General features: G+C 57.2%; 1 protein-coding gene across 2 annotated transcripts in view; it reads right to left on the bottom strand.

Annotated features, from left to right (window-relative positions):
* Positions 1 to 688: 688 nt before the first annotated feature.
* MTSS2 (MTSS I-BAR domain containing 2) overlaps positions 689 to 19048 on the bottom strand; it is an 18757-nt gene continuing 397 nt past the window's right edge. The window contains exons 2-15 of one of the 2 annotated variants that reach the window (XM_024735828.1): positions 14418 to 14479; positions 14256 to 14329; positions 13322 to 13406; positions 13146 to 13237; positions 12986 to 13060; positions 12633 to 12641; positions 11509 to 11666; positions 11191 to 11298; positions 10156 to 10253; positions 8414 to 8636; positions 2594 to 2668; positions 2117 to 2293; positions 1767 to 1932; positions 689 to 1683 (exon numbers count right to left, since the gene is read on the bottom strand). In XM_024735828.1, the coding sequence (XP_024591596.1) occupies positions 902 to 1683; positions 1767 to 1932; positions 2117 to 2293; positions 2594 to 2668; positions 8414 to 8636; positions 10156 to 10253; positions 11191 to 11298; positions 11509 to 11666; positions 12633 to 12641; positions 12986 to 13060; positions 13146 to 13237; positions 13322 to 13406; positions 14256 to 14329; positions 14418 to 14479 (2184 nt within the window). In that variant the 3' untranslated portion in view covers positions 689 to 901. The remainder of the gene's footprint in view (positions 1684 to 1766; positions 1933 to 2116; positions 2294 to 2593; positions 2669 to 8413; positions 8637 to 10155; positions 10254 to 11190; positions 11299 to 11508; positions 11667 to 12632; positions 12642 to 12985; positions 13061 to 13145; positions 13238 to 13321; positions 13407 to 14255; positions 14330 to 14417; positions 14480 to 19048) is intronic. The other variant, XM_024735829.1, reaches the window with a different exon arrangement.

The following is a 19048-nucleotide window of genomic DNA, read 5'->3' as shown; positions in this document are numbered from 1 at the left end:
GTGGCTGAAACCATCACGGCATCCGAAAGCAGCTCCTGGGGGACTGGCCAGGTGACCCCTAGCCTCTGGACTCCTTCCCTGCTGCCCAGCCCCGCCCTGCCTCCAACCCCAGCCACCTCTGGGGGGAGGGGATGCTGCTTCAGGGTCCCCAGCCTCCTCCAAGCAGGTCCCCTGCATGTCTTCCCCAAGAGGCTTGACTTGGGCCCAGGCCCCCTTCCCCTCCGCGCGCCCCCAACAGCCAGCCATCCCGTAGAGCTTTCTCAGCAAACCAGATACCTTAGCCGGTTGGGCCCCTGGCCCCTGCACAGCTGCTCCCCGTCGGCCCTGCTCCCCGACGGAGAGGAGCCTGGAGAGGCAGAGAGATGAGACGATGGAGGAGGGAGGAGGCGAGGGCTCAGTCAGGGTGGGGTGGGCTAGCATTCCGGAAGAGCCCGAGGCCACTGTCCCTGGGGAGATGGCGAGAAGCCAGGCCAGGCTAGCTAAGCGGTGGCACTGCGGGCCCACCCAGGCTGGTGGGACCAGGAGAGGCTGGCCCGGCCCTGCTGCTGTGGGCAGGGAGCACGGCTCTGGGGCTCACCCACACCAGGAAAAGGCAGGGCCCAGAAGGAGGAAGAGGAGGGACAGAGTGGGCAAGCAAAGGTTGAAACAGGCTCCAAATCCAAGTTCCAGGCCCGCAGGCTCCGTCCTGGCGAGGTTTGTTAAAGAAGTCATTTCCTGTTTAAACCTTGAAATCCAAGATGCGTGTCTCTTTCCAATAAAGTAGCTTTGCCTCGTATGACTTCAAAAGAAAAAAAAAAAAAAAAGCTTGCCTGGCTCTGCTCTCTCCTGACTGTGCCTTTGCTCTGAAGTGGCCGCTGCCCACCGACCAGGCCACCTGCCTCGCCCGGGCCAGAGGGTGGGATCACAAGATGCGGGGCGCCGACCTGTCGTTGGTGACGGTCCTGCGGAGCCGCACCCCGCGCCGGATGGCCACCAGCATGTCTTCAGCCGGGGGGTCGCTGGTGGCAGCGGGGGGCGGGGTGGGAGTCTCCTCCACAGGGGTGGCCGACAGGGCAGTGGGGAAGGGGAACTGGCCCTCGCCCAGGGCGTGGGCGCCTGCCACCAGCTCCCCGAGCTTCTCCACCAGGCTGTGCCGGTTGGCAGCCAGCTGCTGCTGCTGCTGCTCGTCGCCCTCGGCCGCCAGCCCGGCCCCCGGCCCCGGGTAGCTGGCGGCCTCGGGGGACGGGCTGCCCCAGGCTGTGTTGGGCAGGCTGAGCCTCTTCGGGGAGGCCCTGGCCAGGTCCGGGGCCAGGGGCGAGGCGGCCTCGTCGGTGTAGAAGACGCACTCCTCGCTGCCCGCCCGCGTGGGCCCCACGTAGCCGGGGGAGTCGGGCACCGTGGGCGTCTTCACGGGGACGATGGGCGGCCGGATGGGGATGGGGCCGGCGCTGGAGAGGGTGCGGCGCACGGCGGGCTTGGTGGAGGGCGTGCGGCGGATGGTGGCCACGCCAGGGGGTGCGCCCGAGGTGGTGGGCAGCCCGGCGGTGGGCAGCCCCGCAGTGGAGGCCGGGCGCTTGGTCTGGATCAGGCGGCGGTAGTTCTGGGCGATGTTGCTGTTGCGAGGGATGGTGGATGACTTGTCGAACTCGGGTGGGCCCTCCCCGTCTGCGTCCCCGTTCACTGAGTAGCAGTCGTAGTCGGAGCCTGGGAGGCACGGGATGCAGTGGGCCTGGGGCCCTGGGGGCCTGTGAAGGCCCAGCCGCCTGCCCCCGGCCCCCGGGGCCTACCTTGGGAGGGGATGGTGTCCTCGGAGCAGGAGGGCGTGGTGGTCTGTGTGCTGTAGCCGCTCGAGTACTGCAGGGAGTCCCGGCTGCTCTTCTGGTGCTCCAGGCTCAGGCCGCGGGTCAGCACCATGGCCAGGTCACTGGCCGCAGGGGACACCTCCTCACCGTGCTGGGGGTGGTAAGACTGCAGGCTGAAGCCTTGCTCCCCGCTTCTCCCTCAGCCCGGACTGCAGGCAGCCCCCAACAGGCTGAGCAGTCTGAGCTGGCCCTGCGACCACTTGCCTGGCCTCCTGAAGCTGACCTAGGAGTGAAGGTGGGGCCCTGGTTGGGCTGCCCAGGGAATTGCCGCTTACCTTGGCTGCGATGGTGGCAGGGGACATGCGGGGTCGCGGGGCCTCCTCTCCACTGGGGCCCAGGGTGCCCCCGACAGCCGGGCCTGGCTCTGTGTCTCGGAGGAGCTCCACTCGGTCCTTCCTCCGTTGCAGGGTGCTGCCTGAGGGCTGCTCGTGGGAGCCGGCCTTGGCCCAGTCCTGCAGGGCATGGCCAAGGGGGCCCTCACTGTTGTTGAAGTTCAGGGTTTCCAGACCCACATGGGGCCTCAGGCTCACAATCATGGCCAAGGACAGAGCATGGAGGGCGCTGTGACACCCCAGTCCTGCCAGGCCCAGGGGCAGGATGGGGAGCCCTGCGAGGGAAAGATGTGAGCGTGTGGGGAGTGGCTGCATGTGGTGCCCAGGAGGCCTGTCTCGCGGGGAGCAAGTGCTTCGTGCACGCCCCTCTGGTTGAACCTGGGCCCTCCCTGTGTCCCGCTGCGGGTGGGAAGCACTGACCGTGGTAGGGGAGCTGCACTCGCTGACGGACTGGCAGGTTTCCGAGGCCTCGGAGGATGCTGAGCTGGAGGACTTCTGCCACGCAGAGGCGAGCAGGCAGGATGATGGGCGGGGAGGCAGGACGAGAGGAGGGAACAGATCTGGTCACAGCGCTGGCGTGCAGCAGGGCCTGCTGACTCAGCATTCCCACCCCACGCCCTCCAGGGCCATGGCCACGGCCGTGAGCGTATGCAGTGGAAGGCAGCACCCAGAGCGCACGCCATGGGCAATGACCTGCCCCCCAGCCCAGCCTGATAACCACACACTTTTGAGGATTAACAAGAAGGCTGGCTGCTGATGGCCTGGATGTGGTGGGCAGGGAAAGAGCGATACTCAGGAGGGCAGTGGGGTGCTGGCTTGAACTGCCGGGTTGATGTGTCACTGTTTTCTCAGAAGGGCAGGCCTGGGGGAGGAATGGAGTCCAGAGTTCCATCCTATACATGTTAAGCTGAGCTGCCTGTTAGGTATCTATGCCCAGATGCAATGCAGGCAATTGTATTTACAGTCTGGAGTTTAGGGAGAAGTCAGGTTTGGAACCACAAATCCAGCAGCCGTTGGACAGAATTAGGTCACCTAGGCAGTCAGGATGACGGTGGTTAGAGAAAAGGTTCAAGGACGTCAGGCTGACATTCAGTGCTTTGGAAGAAGAGGATGGCCCAGTGAACAGGAGTGACAGGAGCTGCTGGTGGCGTGGAGGAAGACCACGAGCAGGTGATGTCACAGAATCAGGGGAAGAACCTGACGCGCAAAAGAGGGAGGGGCAGTTGTGCTCAGCTGCTGGGGGTCTGTGCACATGAGGCGGAGGGGTGTCTGTGCAGACCTCCAGAACTGTTTCACAGAATGGTGGGGCAGAAGCCCACGGAGGACAGGACCGAGGGTGCCCAGGAGGCTCCTGCTCTGGACAGTGGCAGGAACTAGGTGCCCTGGAGGCCCCCCAACTCAAAACAACAAAGAGGGACTTCCCCGGTGGTCCAGTGGTTAAGTCTCTGCACTCCCAGTGCAGGGGGCCTGGGTTTGATCCCTGGTCAGGGAACTAGATCCCACATGCATGCCACAACTGAGACCCGGCACAGCCAAATAAATAGATACATAAATAACAAAGAACAACAACAACAAAGAATGAAGAAAAAAGCAAGGGCAGAAACAGGACCATGAGGGTCCCCAGGGCAGAGGCTGGCTTCAGCACTGTGGTTGAGAGACTGGGCAAGTGGCAAGGTGGAGAGCTCACCCTGTTGATGACCCAAATTAAACCTGGAAGGGAACTAATCAGTAGCACCTCTCCAGATCCTGTACCAGCCAAGTAAGATTCTCTAAATCATCCTGGTTTAGACTCCCAGATCTTTTTAATAGTTTATGATGAGCCAAGATGACTAAAATAAAAGGAGCTAAACTCTATAGGTAAGGATTCGGAGGAAATAATAAACACATTTAGAATTTTACCAATATAATTGTTAAGACAAAAATAAAAAAGGAAAAAAGTATTTGGAAAACAGCGGAAAAATTCAACACCCATTCACGGAAAACACTTAGACTAGCAATAGAAAGGAACTTCCTTCATCTGATAACGAGTTATCTCCAAAAATATCAATACTTTTCTTTCTGAGGTTGGAAAAAGATAAGGATGACCATCTCTACTTAGCACTGGAAGTTCTAGCAGTGCAATAAAGCATGAAAAAGAAGTAAAAAGCAAAAGGATTGGCAAAGAAGAAAATGGTTGTTTGTAAAAGACATGACTGTGTATGTATTATAGAATATTCAAAAGAACTAATATGTGTTTTTAGTGAGGTTATTGGATACAAGATCAACATAGAAAAAAAATCAAATTGCTAAATATCAGCAGCTAAAAAACAAGTAAAAGACTCTGAAAAAAGCGGAAATAATTTAAAATAGCATCAATAAACATCAAATACCCAGGGCAAAAAAATCCAGCAGTAGATGTGCAAGATCCTCACATGAAAACTGCAAAATATTACTGAGAGAAGGTAAAGCCGTCGTAAACGGAGAGACGCATGCAATCCCAGTCAGAATCCCAGGGGTTGCTTTTTGGTTTTAAGTGCAAACTGACAAGCTGATATTAAAATTTATAAGGAAATGCAAAGGGCCAAACACTGACAAGGTAATATTGAAGAATATCAAAGCTGGAGGACTTTTATTAACAGATATCAAGATTTTTTATAAAGCTATTAATAATTGAGATGGTGTGGTATTGGTACAAGAACAGACAAATCAACCAGTGGAATGGAATACAAACTCCAGCAACAGCTATGCATTCACAGACACCCGTTTTATGACAAAGATTAACACACTACAGTGCAGTGGAGGAAAAGATGGTATTTTCAAAAAATTGTCAATTAGATATTCACATGGAAAAAAAACCTCTACCTCACCCCACACACACACACACACACACAATCAATTCCAGATGAGCTGCAGATCTAAATGAAGAAAAGGTAAAACAAAAAGGCTTTTTTTTGGAGGAAAACATCTTTGTGACCTTAGAGTACACAAAAATACCTCAAACAGGACAGAAAAAGCAATAACAATTGAAAAAAAATGGAGAAATTGGACACACATTAAAATTAAAAACTTTAGGTCATTAAAAGACCCCATCAAGGGAGTAAAACAGCAACCCACAGAATCAGAGATTATCAGATGAAAAGCTTGTATCCACAATATATAAGAAGTTCTACAAATCAACAAGAAAAAGACAACCTAGGAGATAAAAATAAGCAAAAGATCTGAACAGGTCCTTCACAAAAAGAGGATATCCAAATGGCCTTTAAAAGTATGAAAAGGTGTTCAACCTCATTAGTCATCAGGGAAATACAAATTAAAGACACAGGGCACTATGATATAACACCTATCAGAACGGCTCAAATGAAAAGGATACCAAGATCTGGTGAGGAGGTGGAATAGCAGTAAACCACTGCTGTGCTCTTCCTGCCCATTTAATTATGGGAAGACATCAGAGACACTCAAGATGAGGGATATTCTACGAAATACATAACCACTATTCAAAAGTCATTTAAGAGGGACTGAGGAGCCATTATAGACTGGAGAAGCCTAAAGAGAGATGGTAATAAAATGCAAGGCAGGGTCCTGTATTGGATTCTGGACTCCTGGACCAGGAAAAGGACGTTAGTGAGAAAGCTGGCAAAATGTGAAGAGTCTGTTGACTAGTTAACAGTATTGTGCCTGTGTTAATTTCCTGGTTTTGAAAATTGTTTGGTAGTTACGTGAGATGTTAACATCTGGGGATTTTGGTGGCATCTCAGCACTCTTTTTACAGATTTTCTACAAGGCTAAAATTATTTCAGAATTAAAACAAACCCTTAATGGATAAGTTAAATAGCTATAAAATAGAGAAAAAGTACATTGGAAGATGGACCTGAAGAAATTATCCAGAGAAACAAAGAGATGGGAAATATGACAGTGAAGAAACACACAAATGAAAGTAAGAATAAAGAGATAATGGTTGACGGGCTTCCCTGGTGGTGCAGTGGTTAAGAAGCTGCCTGCCAATGCAGGGGACACGGGTTCGAGCCCTGGTCCAGGAAGATCCCACATGCCGTGGAGCAACTAAGCCCGTGTACCACAACTACTGAGCCTGTGCTCTAGAGCCTGCAAGCCACTACTACTGAGGCCTGCATGTCTAGAGCCCGTGCTCCGCAACAAGAGAAGTCACCGCAATGAGAAGCCCGCGCACCGCGATGAAGAGCAGCCCCCACTCGCCGAAACCAGAGAAAGCCCACGTGCAGCAACAAAGACCCAACTCAGCCAAAAATAAATAAATAAATAAATTTATATATGGAAAAAAAGAGATAATGGTTGAAAATTCCTAGAACAAATGAAAAACATGAATACAGAGATAGAGAAACACAAACACACCAAGTGAGGTTAAAGAAAAACAAATCCACAATTAGATACATTGTAGAAAAACTAAAGTGGCCAGAGAGAGAAGTCAGATCATTCACAAAGGCACAACAGTGACTGACAGCAGACGTTACAACCAGCCACAGAATCCAGAACACAGGGGGAATATATCTTCAAAATGTGGAAATGGAGTAACTGTCACCCCAGAATTGCATCCCTGGCAAAACTAACTTTCAAGAAAGAGGAAAAATATAAAGCATGTTTACAGATAAACAAAAACTGAGTTCACTACTACAGACGCATTCTAAAAGAACTTCTAAAGGACATATTTTACTTCAGAAAGAAGGAAAGTGACCTTAGAAGGAAGATGGGATACAAGGAAAAAATGAACAAAAAAAGTGTAAACACATATGGGTAAATCTAAACACACAGATACTGTATGTATAAAATAATGATAAAATTAAGAAGAAAAATGTCAATCATGGGGACGATTAAAAAGGAGATATATATAGCTTATAAGGGGAGGGAGTGGGTGACTGAAGTTAAAATATACGTTAAGGTCCTTGAATTATTCAGGAGGTGGGGCTGTGACTTTGCTACAGATGCATGGTAAAATTTCAAGATAACCTGTAAAAGAAATGAAATAAGAAGTATAACTTAAAATCCAGTAGAAGGAAAATAATGGGGAAAGGAAAAAACAAAAAGCAAGAGAAGAGACAAAAGCAGCACAGAAAAAGCAGAATGAATAGAAAGAAAAAAGTAAGACAGAAGTCTAAATATGCCAGTAATCATAATAAATGTGAATGGACTAAAAACGTCAATTAAGAGATTGTCAGATTGGATAAGAAAAGAAAATCTAGGCATATGCTGTTTATAAGAGACTCATCTAAAACATAAGGACATAGCTTAAAAGCTAAGAGACAGAAAATGATACCATAAACATTGAGCAAAATAAAGCTCAAGGAGCTGTAGTAATATCAAAACAGACTTTAAGCTAGAAAACATAAAAGTAACAGAAGATCAACTACATCACGTTAGGAGATTCAGTTCACTAAGAAGAGTTAACATTTTGAAGTTGTATGCACCTAATAAAATAGTCTCAAAATATATAAAGCAAACGGATAGAGCTATATGGGAGAAATGAACAATTCCAGCTTTTCAATTACTGATAGGTAAAGCAGACAGGAGTGAATGGGGAATGAGGTAGAGGTGGTCAGTGTGGACAAGTCTTGAGAAGTTTTGCTGTGAAGGAGAGACTAGGTGGCTGGAGGAGAACATGGAGGAAGGGAGGAGGGCTTTTAAGATGGATGACACTAGAGCATGTGTTTGTGTGCTGACAGGAATGAGCCAGCAGAGGAGGGGAGACTGGCAATGCAGTGGGGACATCCTTGGGCAAGAGGGCAGGAAAAGAGAGAATGCTGAGCTCAGATGGAGGCACTCGCCATGATGGGGAAGGACAGCACCCTGGGCATGTGGCCTGACCTCCCTCTGTCTTCTGCTGTAGTTCCTCTGTTTCCATCTCACTGAGGCTGCAGGATCTGAGCCTGCATCTGAAGAGATTCTTGGGCCAGTCTCTGTGTTCAGAATGAACTGGCCAAAGTGTGGAGAAGGGGGAGGATGTCTGCAGATCCTGGGGCTCCTGGGGGTGCCTCCTAGGGCCAGCCACTCCATCACAGCCAGCCTATGCGGGGGGAGGGTCACAAGGCGCCAGAGCTGGTAAGCTGCTCTAAGACCTTCCAACTCTCCTTAGCCTTGAGGCAGTGAGTTGAGGTTGGTCCTCAATGTGGTGGCCCTGGGGACCTCCAGGGCTAGTCTCAACAGCTGTAGGTGGCCCCCAATGTGGATGGCCTGAGGCTGGCATGAGGCCGCTGCACCCTACCCCAGGTGGTTCAGCAGATGCCCCCTCACCTGGCTGGTGACGTCTGAAGGCATGGGCGAGGGGGGCTTGGAGTAGGTGGCATCCTGGGAGATGAAGCCAGAGTCGTGGGAGGAGACGCTGGAGAGGCGGGCGCTGGCGGTGGCCGGCTGTGCCAGGCTGCGGTAGCGACAGGTGGAACCAGGTGAGTATGTTTGAGCACCCCCAGGCCACGGGGCTCCGCCACCCTTGGCACTGCTGCTGCTGCTGGGGGCGCTGGGGGAGTGAAGGGGGGTGCACAGCAGCCAGACAGGGAGACACAGGGGTGTGTGTGGAAGGGTGACAGACGAGGGTGGGGGAGAGAGGTGAGGGGCAAAGGAAGGAAAAGACAATGTCAGACTACAAGGTCCTGAGACCAAAGTGCCACAGAGGAGCTGGGTTCCAGGACTGTGGGACAGGGTGGGGCCTGGGCAGGGGACCACACTGAAGAGCTGGCCCAGCGCCTGCCCCCGGAGCACCCCAGTGCTACCTCCTACTCTGCCATCAAGAACAGGAGACCTTAGGTTAACAAGGAAGAAACGGAGTCACCCAGCATCAAAGAGTTTCCCAGTGAGGCTACAACCAGACATAAGTCTGATCATGACTGTCTTCTCAAAGTCTGATATTTGCTATCAAATCCTAATTGAACGTCTACTGCGTGGTGACGGTCTGTGTGGGGCTTGGACTCACCATTGCCCTCATCCTTTCCGCCCCCTGAAGGGTGTCCAGCCCTCTGTAGTTCATATCCTCTATGCAACCATTTCATCCCTGGGCAACGTTCCTGGCAATGAAGGTCGCCTTCCTCCTGAGCATGACCGGGAAGGTCCCCAGCCTCCACCCTTGGTCATGGGTGTCCCCTGCAATCAACTCTCCCCTCCTGTGCCAGTCACCCACCCGGGGGCTGAAGAGCCGCCAGTTGACGTGGACCCTCCTCTCCCTGCAGGAGCCGCTGACTGCTGTGCCTGCCTTACTGCCCATGCCCCCGGTTGCCCAGCCAAGGTGGATCTGGGGAAAGGGTGCTTGGCACAGAGGGGTCTCCCCGCCAGGAACCCGCACTATGCTCACTGCCCTCCCGCCGAGGAGCCTTGAATCTTAAATAGCTCTCCCAATCCCACCCAGGAAGTGCTCCTGCGTCTGAGCCCGACCGGTGACCGAGCAAGACCTTTGGCCTCTCCCTGGCTCTGCAAGACCTCGGGGCCCAGCTTAGGCCGAGGTTCGGGCCTGTGGCAGCTGCCCAGGCACCAGCTCTCAGGAACCAGCCAGGCTGCAGTGTCCATAAGGTAATAAGCCTGTAGCCTCAGCGCATGTTCCCCAATGCCTCCAGCGCCCTCCCCGTCTCAGGCTCTTACTATTGCCCCAGGACGTGTTGAGCCTGGCAGAGTCTAGTGGTTAAATGCTGGGGTTCTGTACCTCAGCCTTCCCGTCTGTGAAATGGAGACAACACCATACCTGATACGGTGGTGCTAGGATTCAATGAAGAAAATGCATAAAGCATTTAGCACGGCACCTGGTGCATACTTACTGCTCCATAAATGAAGCTGCTGCCCCTCCGCCCGCCCCCAACACACGCCTGCACTAGCAGCAGTCTTGCAACGAGAGAAGTTTCCCCTATGCTTGCAGATTCCTTGGTGACGTAGGAGTTGTGTGAATTCTGGGGCCCTGAAGCTATTCTTGATGCAGTTTTGGTGGGACCTTCCCGATCCCTTGCTGCAGTACCCCTGCCCCTCCCTGCACCCCACTTCAGCCCCCCACTGACCTGCACATACTGGACTTCCGGGAGCTGGAGCTGCTGGGCGATGAGGGTGGGGTCTGGTAGGACCAGCTGTAGTCTGAGCCCTTCAAGTCTTTGATTACCTGGATGGACATGAATGGGGTCACTGGAAGCAGCCCTGCCCTGCAGAAAGCCTCATCCTTTTCCTGGGCCTCCCCTCCGAGGGCTAGTAGGGCCAGAGGCCCCCTGCTGTCTTCCCAATTGAGAACCGCCCCAAAGGAGATCCCTGGGAGTCTGAAGCCCCCTGCCCCCCAGCCTTTTCCTAACACAAGCTCCTCACTCAGGGGCAGGAAGCAGGGCTGCCAGAGGGCTGGGGGGGATGCCTGGGGAGATTCTGCCCCCTCTGCTTCTCAGGGAAGCTGCGCAGGCCAGGACATGGGAGAACCTGGTGCTCCTGAGGACTCACTGTCGCTGGCAGAGGAGCCAGGCCAGAGTGACCATGAAGGACACCACGGGGTTCAAATCCTGGCTCTGCTCTGCTCTCGGGCAAGTTCCTGGGTCTCTCCTGGGTTTCTCCTGTGAAATGCAGCCAATCATTCCTATTTTAGAGGGCCACTGGGGTGAATGAATGAGGTGACCCATGGGAAGTGCTCCGTGTGGGCTGGGCACACAGTAGGCGCCTAGTGAGAGCAACGCCACGGCGCTGTCAGGTAGGGCTGACCCTAGTGCAATGGGAGCATGGTGGTGAGGCGAAGTGGGCAGGGCGGCACATGGGGGCAGGAGCGTCTGGGTCTAGGGGAGCTGACGGGTCTGGGTGTGGATGCCAGGTAGGCATCATCAGGCCTTGCTTTCTCAGGGGGATCCTGTGGGTCTGGGACTTCCACCCGTCTGCTCTCGATATAAGGCCCCCATTGGGTCCTGGGCACACCACCCCTCACCTGGGCAGATGCTCCTAGATCCCCACAGGTGGCCCTCTGTGTCCAGCTGCCTCCTCCAAATGCTGTCCCCTTTTCTCCTCTATCATCCCCAACCAAGGGCAAGCCATCCCCTCCGCTGTCCTGTCCCCAGGGCTGGCCGCACCTGCTCGCTGGCGGGGGGCAGCTTGTGTGGCTCCGCGGTCAGCACCACCAGGTCATCGATGATGCCCTGCAGGTGGGTGATCTCTCCCAGCATGGTCAGCTCGCCGTTCTGATGGAGCAGTGAGTCAGCCTCTCGGCCCCGCCCCTGCCCATGCACCCTGGAGGACCAGGCCACACTGGGTCTCCCCTCCCTCACCCCTTCCCACCAACCAACGCTGCTTGGGCTGATGGAGGCTCCCAAATCATGGTTCTTGGGAACCCCTCAACTAGCCCAATGGTGGAGACGCTCAGAACGCCTCTCTGTTCCCGAGGAACCCACCACCACAGGCTGCAGGAAGGTGATAAAGGTGCAGAAGCGGCCACGCTCCTCAATCAGGGCCCGGCGCACCGCCTGCTTCTCCGTCTCCTCCAGCAGCAGGTACATGTCATTCACGTCCTGCAGGGCACTGTCCAGCTGGGGCTGCAAGTCTCCTTTCCCTGGAGGGGTTGGGAGGAGAGGCCACGCTGGGGATGCCGGCCCGGCCCACTGCATCCACAGCTCAGACCCCGTGGTGGTGTCCCTGGTCGTGGAGCTGGGCACTGCCATGGGGGCCAGGGGATTGGGGAGGGCAGTCGGGACGCTGGGGCTCGTGGAAGGGCTGGTCCCCAGAGCAGACAGAGAGGACAGATAAACAAAGCACACAGGAAAGATACCAAAGCTGCGAAGCCACCCAGGTCCTGGGGTGAGCAGAGCCCTGGGCAGCCCCAGGGCCGCCCTTGGTGCAGCTGTGCTCAGGAGAGCCCAGTGGCAGCCTCCACAAGAGCTGAGACTTCCACCCCCCAGGATACCCTCACTGCCCACAGGATGGTGGCCCCTCACGTCCCAGGGCACAGGGAGGAGGAAGGGAAGCAGGACAAAGTAGAGCGTGGGGGGCGCAGCTGTAGGCCAGGCCACGAGGGGGTGTAGGGGCCAAGAGGGCTAGGGGCTGGGCCCAGGGGACAGGGAAAGGGGTGCCTCCGTGTGGGTCCCCCCTCAGCTCAGGGAATGATGCACAAGGACAGCAACAGCGACACCAAGAAGCGGCGAGAGAGACACGGAGAGGCGAGAAGATGATGTAAAGGAGACAGCGAGACAGGAAGTGGGGAGGCAAGAGGTAAGGACTCTGGGAGGGCCTGGTGGGGGCGGGGCAGCCAGGGCCTGTGTCCCCACCCTGCCCGGTCCAACCCCTCTTGGCCTGGCAGACTGACCCCAGCAGTGGCCCCGGACTCATCCCTGGCCAGGGGCCCCAGGGGCCCCAAGGGGACTGTGCCCCAGGCCCCTCCCTCGCTGGACCGACCGCCTTCCTCGCTCTTCCTTGGCCTGGAGAGGCTCCTTCCACTGGCCCTGAGCTGGGGGAGACAGACAAATGCGACAAGGACGACAAGGACGGGAGGAGCAGCTGGAGGGATGGACATCTGACTTACCAAGTAGCTCTACAGGAAGGATTGGGACGAGGAGAGGAGAGGAGAGACAGAGAAAGAAAGAATGTGTGAAAGACAGCCGGATGGACAGAGCCACTCCTGGGGGTAGGGGTGGGGTGGGGTCTGGGGGTGCCTGGGCCTGTTGGCCTCCTGCTGCCTCCCTGGGAGGGGAGGTCCTGGGTCGGGTCTGGGGTGCAAGGTGCTCCCTCTGCCCCACCCAACAGGTTGGAGGGTCCTGTGTGCGGGATAGCACCCCTCAGGCCAGGATGATGCCCTGGGGTGCCCCACAGGGCAGCAGGGGATACAGAGCGGGGCCCCGTGGGGCTGTGCCTCTGTGGGCCAGCTCTGGGCTCTACCTTTGCGTGCTTTCTTCTGCAGCTTAAGCGTGTCTGAAGATTTCTTCTTGATCTCATGCCTGGCTCGTTTGTACTCTGTGCAAGGGATGAGAAAGGAGCCCTGTGACGGCGGTTTCCGTCCAGTGGGGGGCGGGAAGCACGGGCCGAGCCCCAGACCCACCTTTTGCGTGGTCTTTGTCCAGCTGGTTGGCCGACTTCTTCCAGTCCTCGATGCGCTCCTGCAGTGGGTTGATGAGGCTCTCCAGGAGCGCACTGTGGGCGGGGGCAAGAGGGTCAGGTCCACCATGGAGGTGTCCCCGTGACACGCCCCCCTCCCCGACCGCAGCGCCCACTCACTTGGTGAACTGCCGCAGCTTGGTCTCGATGCTGCGGTGGCGCATGCACATGCGCGTGAGCGCCGAGCCGATATCCCGCGTGGCCCCTGGCGAGGCAAGCGCGCAGCATGTGAATGGGCCCGCCGGGGCTTCTGCAGTCCCGGCCTCAGGCCACGAGGGGGCGCACAGGCCCGCGAAGGCCGAGCCGGCACCTCGCGCCCCGCCCCCCAGCTTTCCGCAATCCTGCCGGCCCCAGCAGGCGACTTGATCTCTTCTCAGTATTTACCAAGGCCCTCCTCCGAACTGGACCAAGGTCCTGCCCATCCTGGCTATGCCAGCCTCCTGCAGCTGCGGCTGCTCTGCTGGTCGGGCCAGGAGCTGCCCTTCACCCCAGCTGGGAGAGGCTGGCATCAAAGACATCCAAAGATCCAACCAAAATCCCCTCCTGCCCTACCAGGAACCCCCTCCAGGTGTGCCCAGATGCAGGTGTGAGAGTGCCAGCATGCGCCCACTGCCTTGGTTCTCACCACCCGAAGGAGCAGGGGACCCAGGTCCCTGCTCCTCGGACCAGAATGCAGAGGAGATGCCAAGGCCAACAGGGAATGTTCACCTGCCCCCTGTGCTCTCAGAAGGGCAGAAGGCGGTGGAAAAGAAGCCACAGTCAAACTCACCATAGGGAAGCACGAACAACTGTGGCTGAGGGGTCAAACCAGCCGCCCAGAAGCGAGAAGGGAACCCCCCTTTGTAACATCCTGTCATCTTTCACCCACTCCTGCTTGCATGCCTCTAATGACGAGAGGCTCACTCTCTCCACAAAAAGCCCATTCCATTAGGGAGAACTCAAGGTCCCGACTCTGGGCCTGGTGTCCTCTTCCCAGTTCATATTCCACTCAGCCTTTCCAGCTTCCAAGCCCAACCTGGGGCATCCCCAACCTCCAGCCATGCCCCCTCCCTACCTCGGGTGTTGGTGGCCATGTCAGCCACTTTCTGGAAGGCATCCAGGAAGGCCACAGCAGCCAGCACAGTGGTCCTGGGGAGATGGACAGCGGGATGGTCTGTGGGTGAGGTGTCTTTTCTACCCATTCCCTCCCCAGCTGGGGCACCCTCAGCAGCCTCACCTCAGCTGGGAATGCAGCTTTGTGGCCTTGGAGTTGAAGTCCTCCCAGATGGGGTAGGAGCTCTGCAGAGGAGATGGGAGAGGAAGGGAGACTCCATGAAGACTGCAGGGCTCTACCTGGGCTGGGCTCCCCACATGCCTGGGTCCAGACTCTGGGCAGTTTCTAAGACAGCAGCCCTGCCCCTGCGGAGAGGAAGGCTCCTGGGCTCTCTAGGGGGAAAGGCGACCAAGGACAGAGACCTGGGGCATGAAGAAGGCCTGGCCCTGGGAACAGGCACCTTTGCCCATTCCTCCCTTCCTGACAGTCAGGAACTCTGGCCCACTGTCTGCAATGGTGGCCCACATCCTCAACGGAGATGGAAACAGTGAATGGCAGGTCCTGTCTCCTCGGGGATGGGAGGGGCCTGGCAGGGAATCTGGGCTGAGCCACACGAGGGGAACTATGTTCCCCCGACACAGCCCAGGATGGTCCACATGGCATGGGGGCAAAGGCATAGTGCCAGGGCTCAAGGCATGCTAGGTCTGAACTGGGGCCTCTGGGGCCCCCACCCTGTGCCCTGGAAGGAGCTGCCAGCCCGGCCATCCATCCATCCTGGGCCAGCAGAGGTGGCTCCCAGGCCTGGGGAGGCTATGGCTGCTTCAGAGCCTGGCCAGCCTGCCTGGGACAGTCAGGCCCCAGGCTGAATGGGGCCTTGTGCGGCCAACAGAGCCACCTTTCTCCACCCCCGGCTCCCCTCCCCTCCTGGGGACACAGTGTGGCCTTTATCCCAGCCTGGCCCAAAGTTCTGAGTTGGGAGGGGGTTTCCCAGTAGGGAAGCCAGGCTCTTGGTGATCAAGTTGTCCAGTGAGATCAAGGGGTTTTTCTGGCTAATGGGGCCCTCGCATGGCTGTTGGGTCCTGGCCCAATGGCCCTGTGGAAGACTTGATCCTTGAAGGGGAGCCTCAGGCCGGCAAAGCCCCTAGCCCCAAAGTGCTGCCGACCTTCCCTTCCATGTGGGATGGGACGCTGGGAGCTGGGGATTTTCCGGTGGAAAGGGGGAAGGCAGAGACCCCAGTCCCCAAGGCCTCAGAGGGAGGCTTTGCCAGGCTGGAACCCCAGGGACAGGGCCAGCCTGCAGGGGTGAGAACAGGGCAGCTTCTGGGAGCCTCAGAAACTCCATCCCCTCCCAGCCCAGCCCAACCAGTGGCCAGGGAAAGCAAATATTTGAGAAGTTCACACAGGCTGGAGCGGGAAGGGGGAGGCTGTGCGTGGGCTGTCTCTGTGCGGCACAGCTCAGGGTAAAGGAGCCCGGGAGGCCACCCCTGACAGTCCTGAGGGCCTGGCGCCCTCCGTGACCTCAACACCCTCAGCCCTAAGCCTTGCCAAGACCTCCAGGGAGGAGGGATGATGCTGTGGGTACAGGGGTCCAGAGGCACCGTCCTGGCCCCCAGAAAACCTAAGCACTCCCAGCAGCCTCTGGGCAGTCTCAGAGGGCAGCAGACTGGGAGAAGCTGGGAAGACACAGGTCCCTACCCCATTAAAGTCCCCGGCTGGGGCCCACCCCGACGCTTCTGCCCAGCCAGGATGGCTCCAACCCAGACCCTCACAGCCCTGGCTTTCCCGGTGGAGAGGGGACAGGATGGGGCGTGGGGGAGGCCAGGCCCAGTCCCTCCTCAGCAGATGGACAGGAGCACCTGGGTCTCTAAGGACCTGAGACTCCACCTGCCACTAGTAACTCATGAGGACCCTAGAGGTGAGGTTGAGGGGCCGAAGCAGCCAGGGCCCCAGGGGTGTCCTCAGTCTTCACCTGGACCTGTGCCCTCACGTGGGCCGCGCCCTGGCTGTCAGGTTCTAGGACCCTGGGTTGTCATCACTAGTGACAGGGACTGCTACTGTTGATCAAGAGCGTGTGGTGGGCCAGGCACTGTGTGATCGCATGGAATCCTTACAATGACCCTGTGAAATGAATACTGTTGTCACCCCCATTCTACAGAAGAGGAAACTGAGGCTCAGAGAGATTAACCAGCTTGCCCAAGGCCATCGAGTGCCAGGGTCAGGATCTGATCCCTTGTCTGACTGGTCACTACACGTCAGGGATCCACCCCCCACCACTTCTGGAATGCACGGAGACGAATATCTGGGCATCAAGGGTGGGTAGGGGGCAGGAACTACATGGATGGGAGAGATGCCCAGCTCTGCCCCCAGAGCAGTGGGCTGCTCTGGAGGGGAGAGGTTACATGCTCACTAGAGGTGCTCAAGTGGATGGGATGAGACCGATATGGAGGCTGCTGGGCCCCAGGCCCCTGGCCCCCGGACACTGTCTCTGACCGGGCCCTGGGCTGTGCAGGTGAGCGACTCAGGCTGCAATCCCAGAGAGGGGTCTTTCTGGGTGGCCTTGGGCCAGGGCATCCCCTCTGAGCCTGTCTGCTCACCTGTAAGGTCAGGATGGGAAGTGCACCGATGTCAGCAGGTCAGTATGGAGACTGCATGGAAAGCACTAGCACAGTGCCCGGCACACAGTAAATGCTAGGTTAATGCTGGCAGACAGAGCAGACACTTGACCCCTGCTTCTCTGCCAGGAGCCTCTCCCACCTGGCCAGGGCCTATGTGTCCGGGTGACACTCCCCACTCTTGAGGGCAGGCAAAGATTATGACCCTGTTTTCTGGATGGGCCAGTGCTGCTGAAGGTGAGGCCTGGGGCTGAGGCAGAGCCCTGGGTGCCACACCCAGCCCTGTCATCTTGGGCAAGTCCCTGCCCTTCTCTGAGATTTGATGGGCATCTGAGCTAAATGAGGCACAGCAGGCAGGGAAAGCTCCCGAGGGCCCCCTCCCGATCCCTGAGCTACTGTCCTCCTCCAGGCCCCCCAGCCTCCAGGTGTAGGTCCTCCTCCCCCACTCTGCCTCTCCCACGCCAGGGTCTGGGCCTCCAGGAGGGCCGGGGTGTGCTGTTGTGGGGCCTGTGGCCGTGCTTGCCCTGTGTGGAGGGGCCTCACAGGTAAGCTCAGTCACCTCAACCTGGCCACGTTCCTCTACAGAAACCCTGCTGCTTCTGTGGCTCAGGCCACAGAAGGAAACAGCCAGAAGCCGTGCCTCAAATCCAGATGATCGACCTCCAGGTGGCCCAGTCCCCTGCTCTGTCCCTGGCCCAAACACATGCATGTGTCGTAGGTATATCGGGACTTGGCATCACCGCAGGTGAAACCTCTCCCAGTTTGCTTCCACATGTCAGAAAATCCTGCCTCAATCACTTGTTACAACCTGGGCCCATTTCCTTCTATCTCATCCCAAAGTGCCTCGCAAATTGCCTGGAGAGGGAGGGAGACAGTCCTGCCCCTATGCTCTGTGCAAAAGCTGCTGCTCTCTGCAGTGTTTGTGGAGAGGATGCCAGAAGGAGGAGGGTGTGGGAAGGTCCCCCCCTCTGCCAGCCCTGGGAATGGTTGGGGGAGGGTTGTCTGGGCTGCTTGGTCCCAGGAAGGAAAGCCGGTGCCAGGGCTGTGATGTCCACAGGGCAGGAGGGGCTGCTGAGGGCAGAGAGAGGCCAGGACTTTTGGGGGCCGGCAGAAGCAGCTTGGAGTGGAGTTGCAGGGGATGGAGCGCTCAGGGGAGCACCCTATACGGGGGCAGTGAGTGGCACCTATGCATGCTGTTAACCCTGTAGTTCCTAGTGAGGGTGGCTCCAGTTCTCTTGGGGGTGGGGGTGGGGGCGCGGGCGCAGGGATCTGGCAGCTGCCCCTGGGGCTGTTCCCCTGGCAGCACTGGGAGCCCCCGAAGGGCCTGCTTGGGCACTGCGGTGTGTCCTCCCGGGGCCTGCGGCCCCACAGTAGGAGTCTATGTTGTGTACTTGGGAGTGTGAGACAGCTTGTGAGGGCGGGGGTCTGACGAGGTCCCAGTTCTCTCCCCTGCTCTTCCCCTGCCCCACAGGCCTGCCCCAGAGGGGAAGGGTAGAAACGCTGCTTCCTGGTCCCCATCCTGTCGTCGGAGCTGCCCTTACCCTCTGCCCAGTCAGCCTGGGGCGGCCCTGCCAAACCCTAGCCTCTTTGGGGGAGAGGAGCCCCCTCACTCCCTAGACCACCAGTGAGAGGTGAGGTCAGGGAGTGTCCAGCAGTCTCCTTAATGACCTTGAACCATTCCCAGGCCTCAGTTTCCCCACCTGGTGAGCCAGCGGTGGGCCAGGAATTGGTGGCCCGCTGCAGCCTGACCTTGGGTAATCATGGGGAGGGGCTGGAGCTGACAGCCCGGAGCAAGAGTAGCCCTTCCCTGGGGCTGCTCCATCAACCCAACCTTCTCCCTCCTCCTCCCAAGGTGGGGACAGAAGCCTTGGGATGCAGGAACGCTCATCGTGGAGACCTTGGAGTCCTGGATCTTGTTTTTGGGGACCCGGGCAGCGGGTGCGGAGGCCGAGGCCGGCAGGGAAGGAGTTAACGGTTCCCTGCTTTATTATTTTCCCCTGCTTTGGCGGTGACAGCATTGTCTGGGCTCCCGGGCCGTCGTGGGCGGGGGAGTGGGGGGGATGGTGGTGGTAGGGGGCGGAGGCCGGAGAGACCCCGGGCCCGTTAAAGGGCCGTGGAGTCGCTCCCGGAGCCAAACCCCATTCATGGTTTGGGGGTCTGGGGCGCGGGGAGCCCGCGTGTGCGCAGGCTCGGGTCTGGTCC

The sequence above is a fragment of the Neophocaena asiaeorientalis genome, unplaced genomic scaffold (assembly GCF_003031525.2).
Source record: "Neophocaena asiaeorientalis asiaeorientalis breed wild unplaced genomic scaffold, Neophocaena_asiaeorientalis_V1.1 scaffold40, whole genome shotgun sequence".
NCBI classification, from domain to species: domain Eukaryota; kingdom Metazoa; phylum Chordata; class Mammalia; order Artiodactyla; family Phocoenidae; genus Neophocaena; species Neophocaena asiaeorientalis.
Note: the sequence above shows the minus strand (reverse complement) of the source record. Positions and strands in the feature narration are given on the sequence as shown.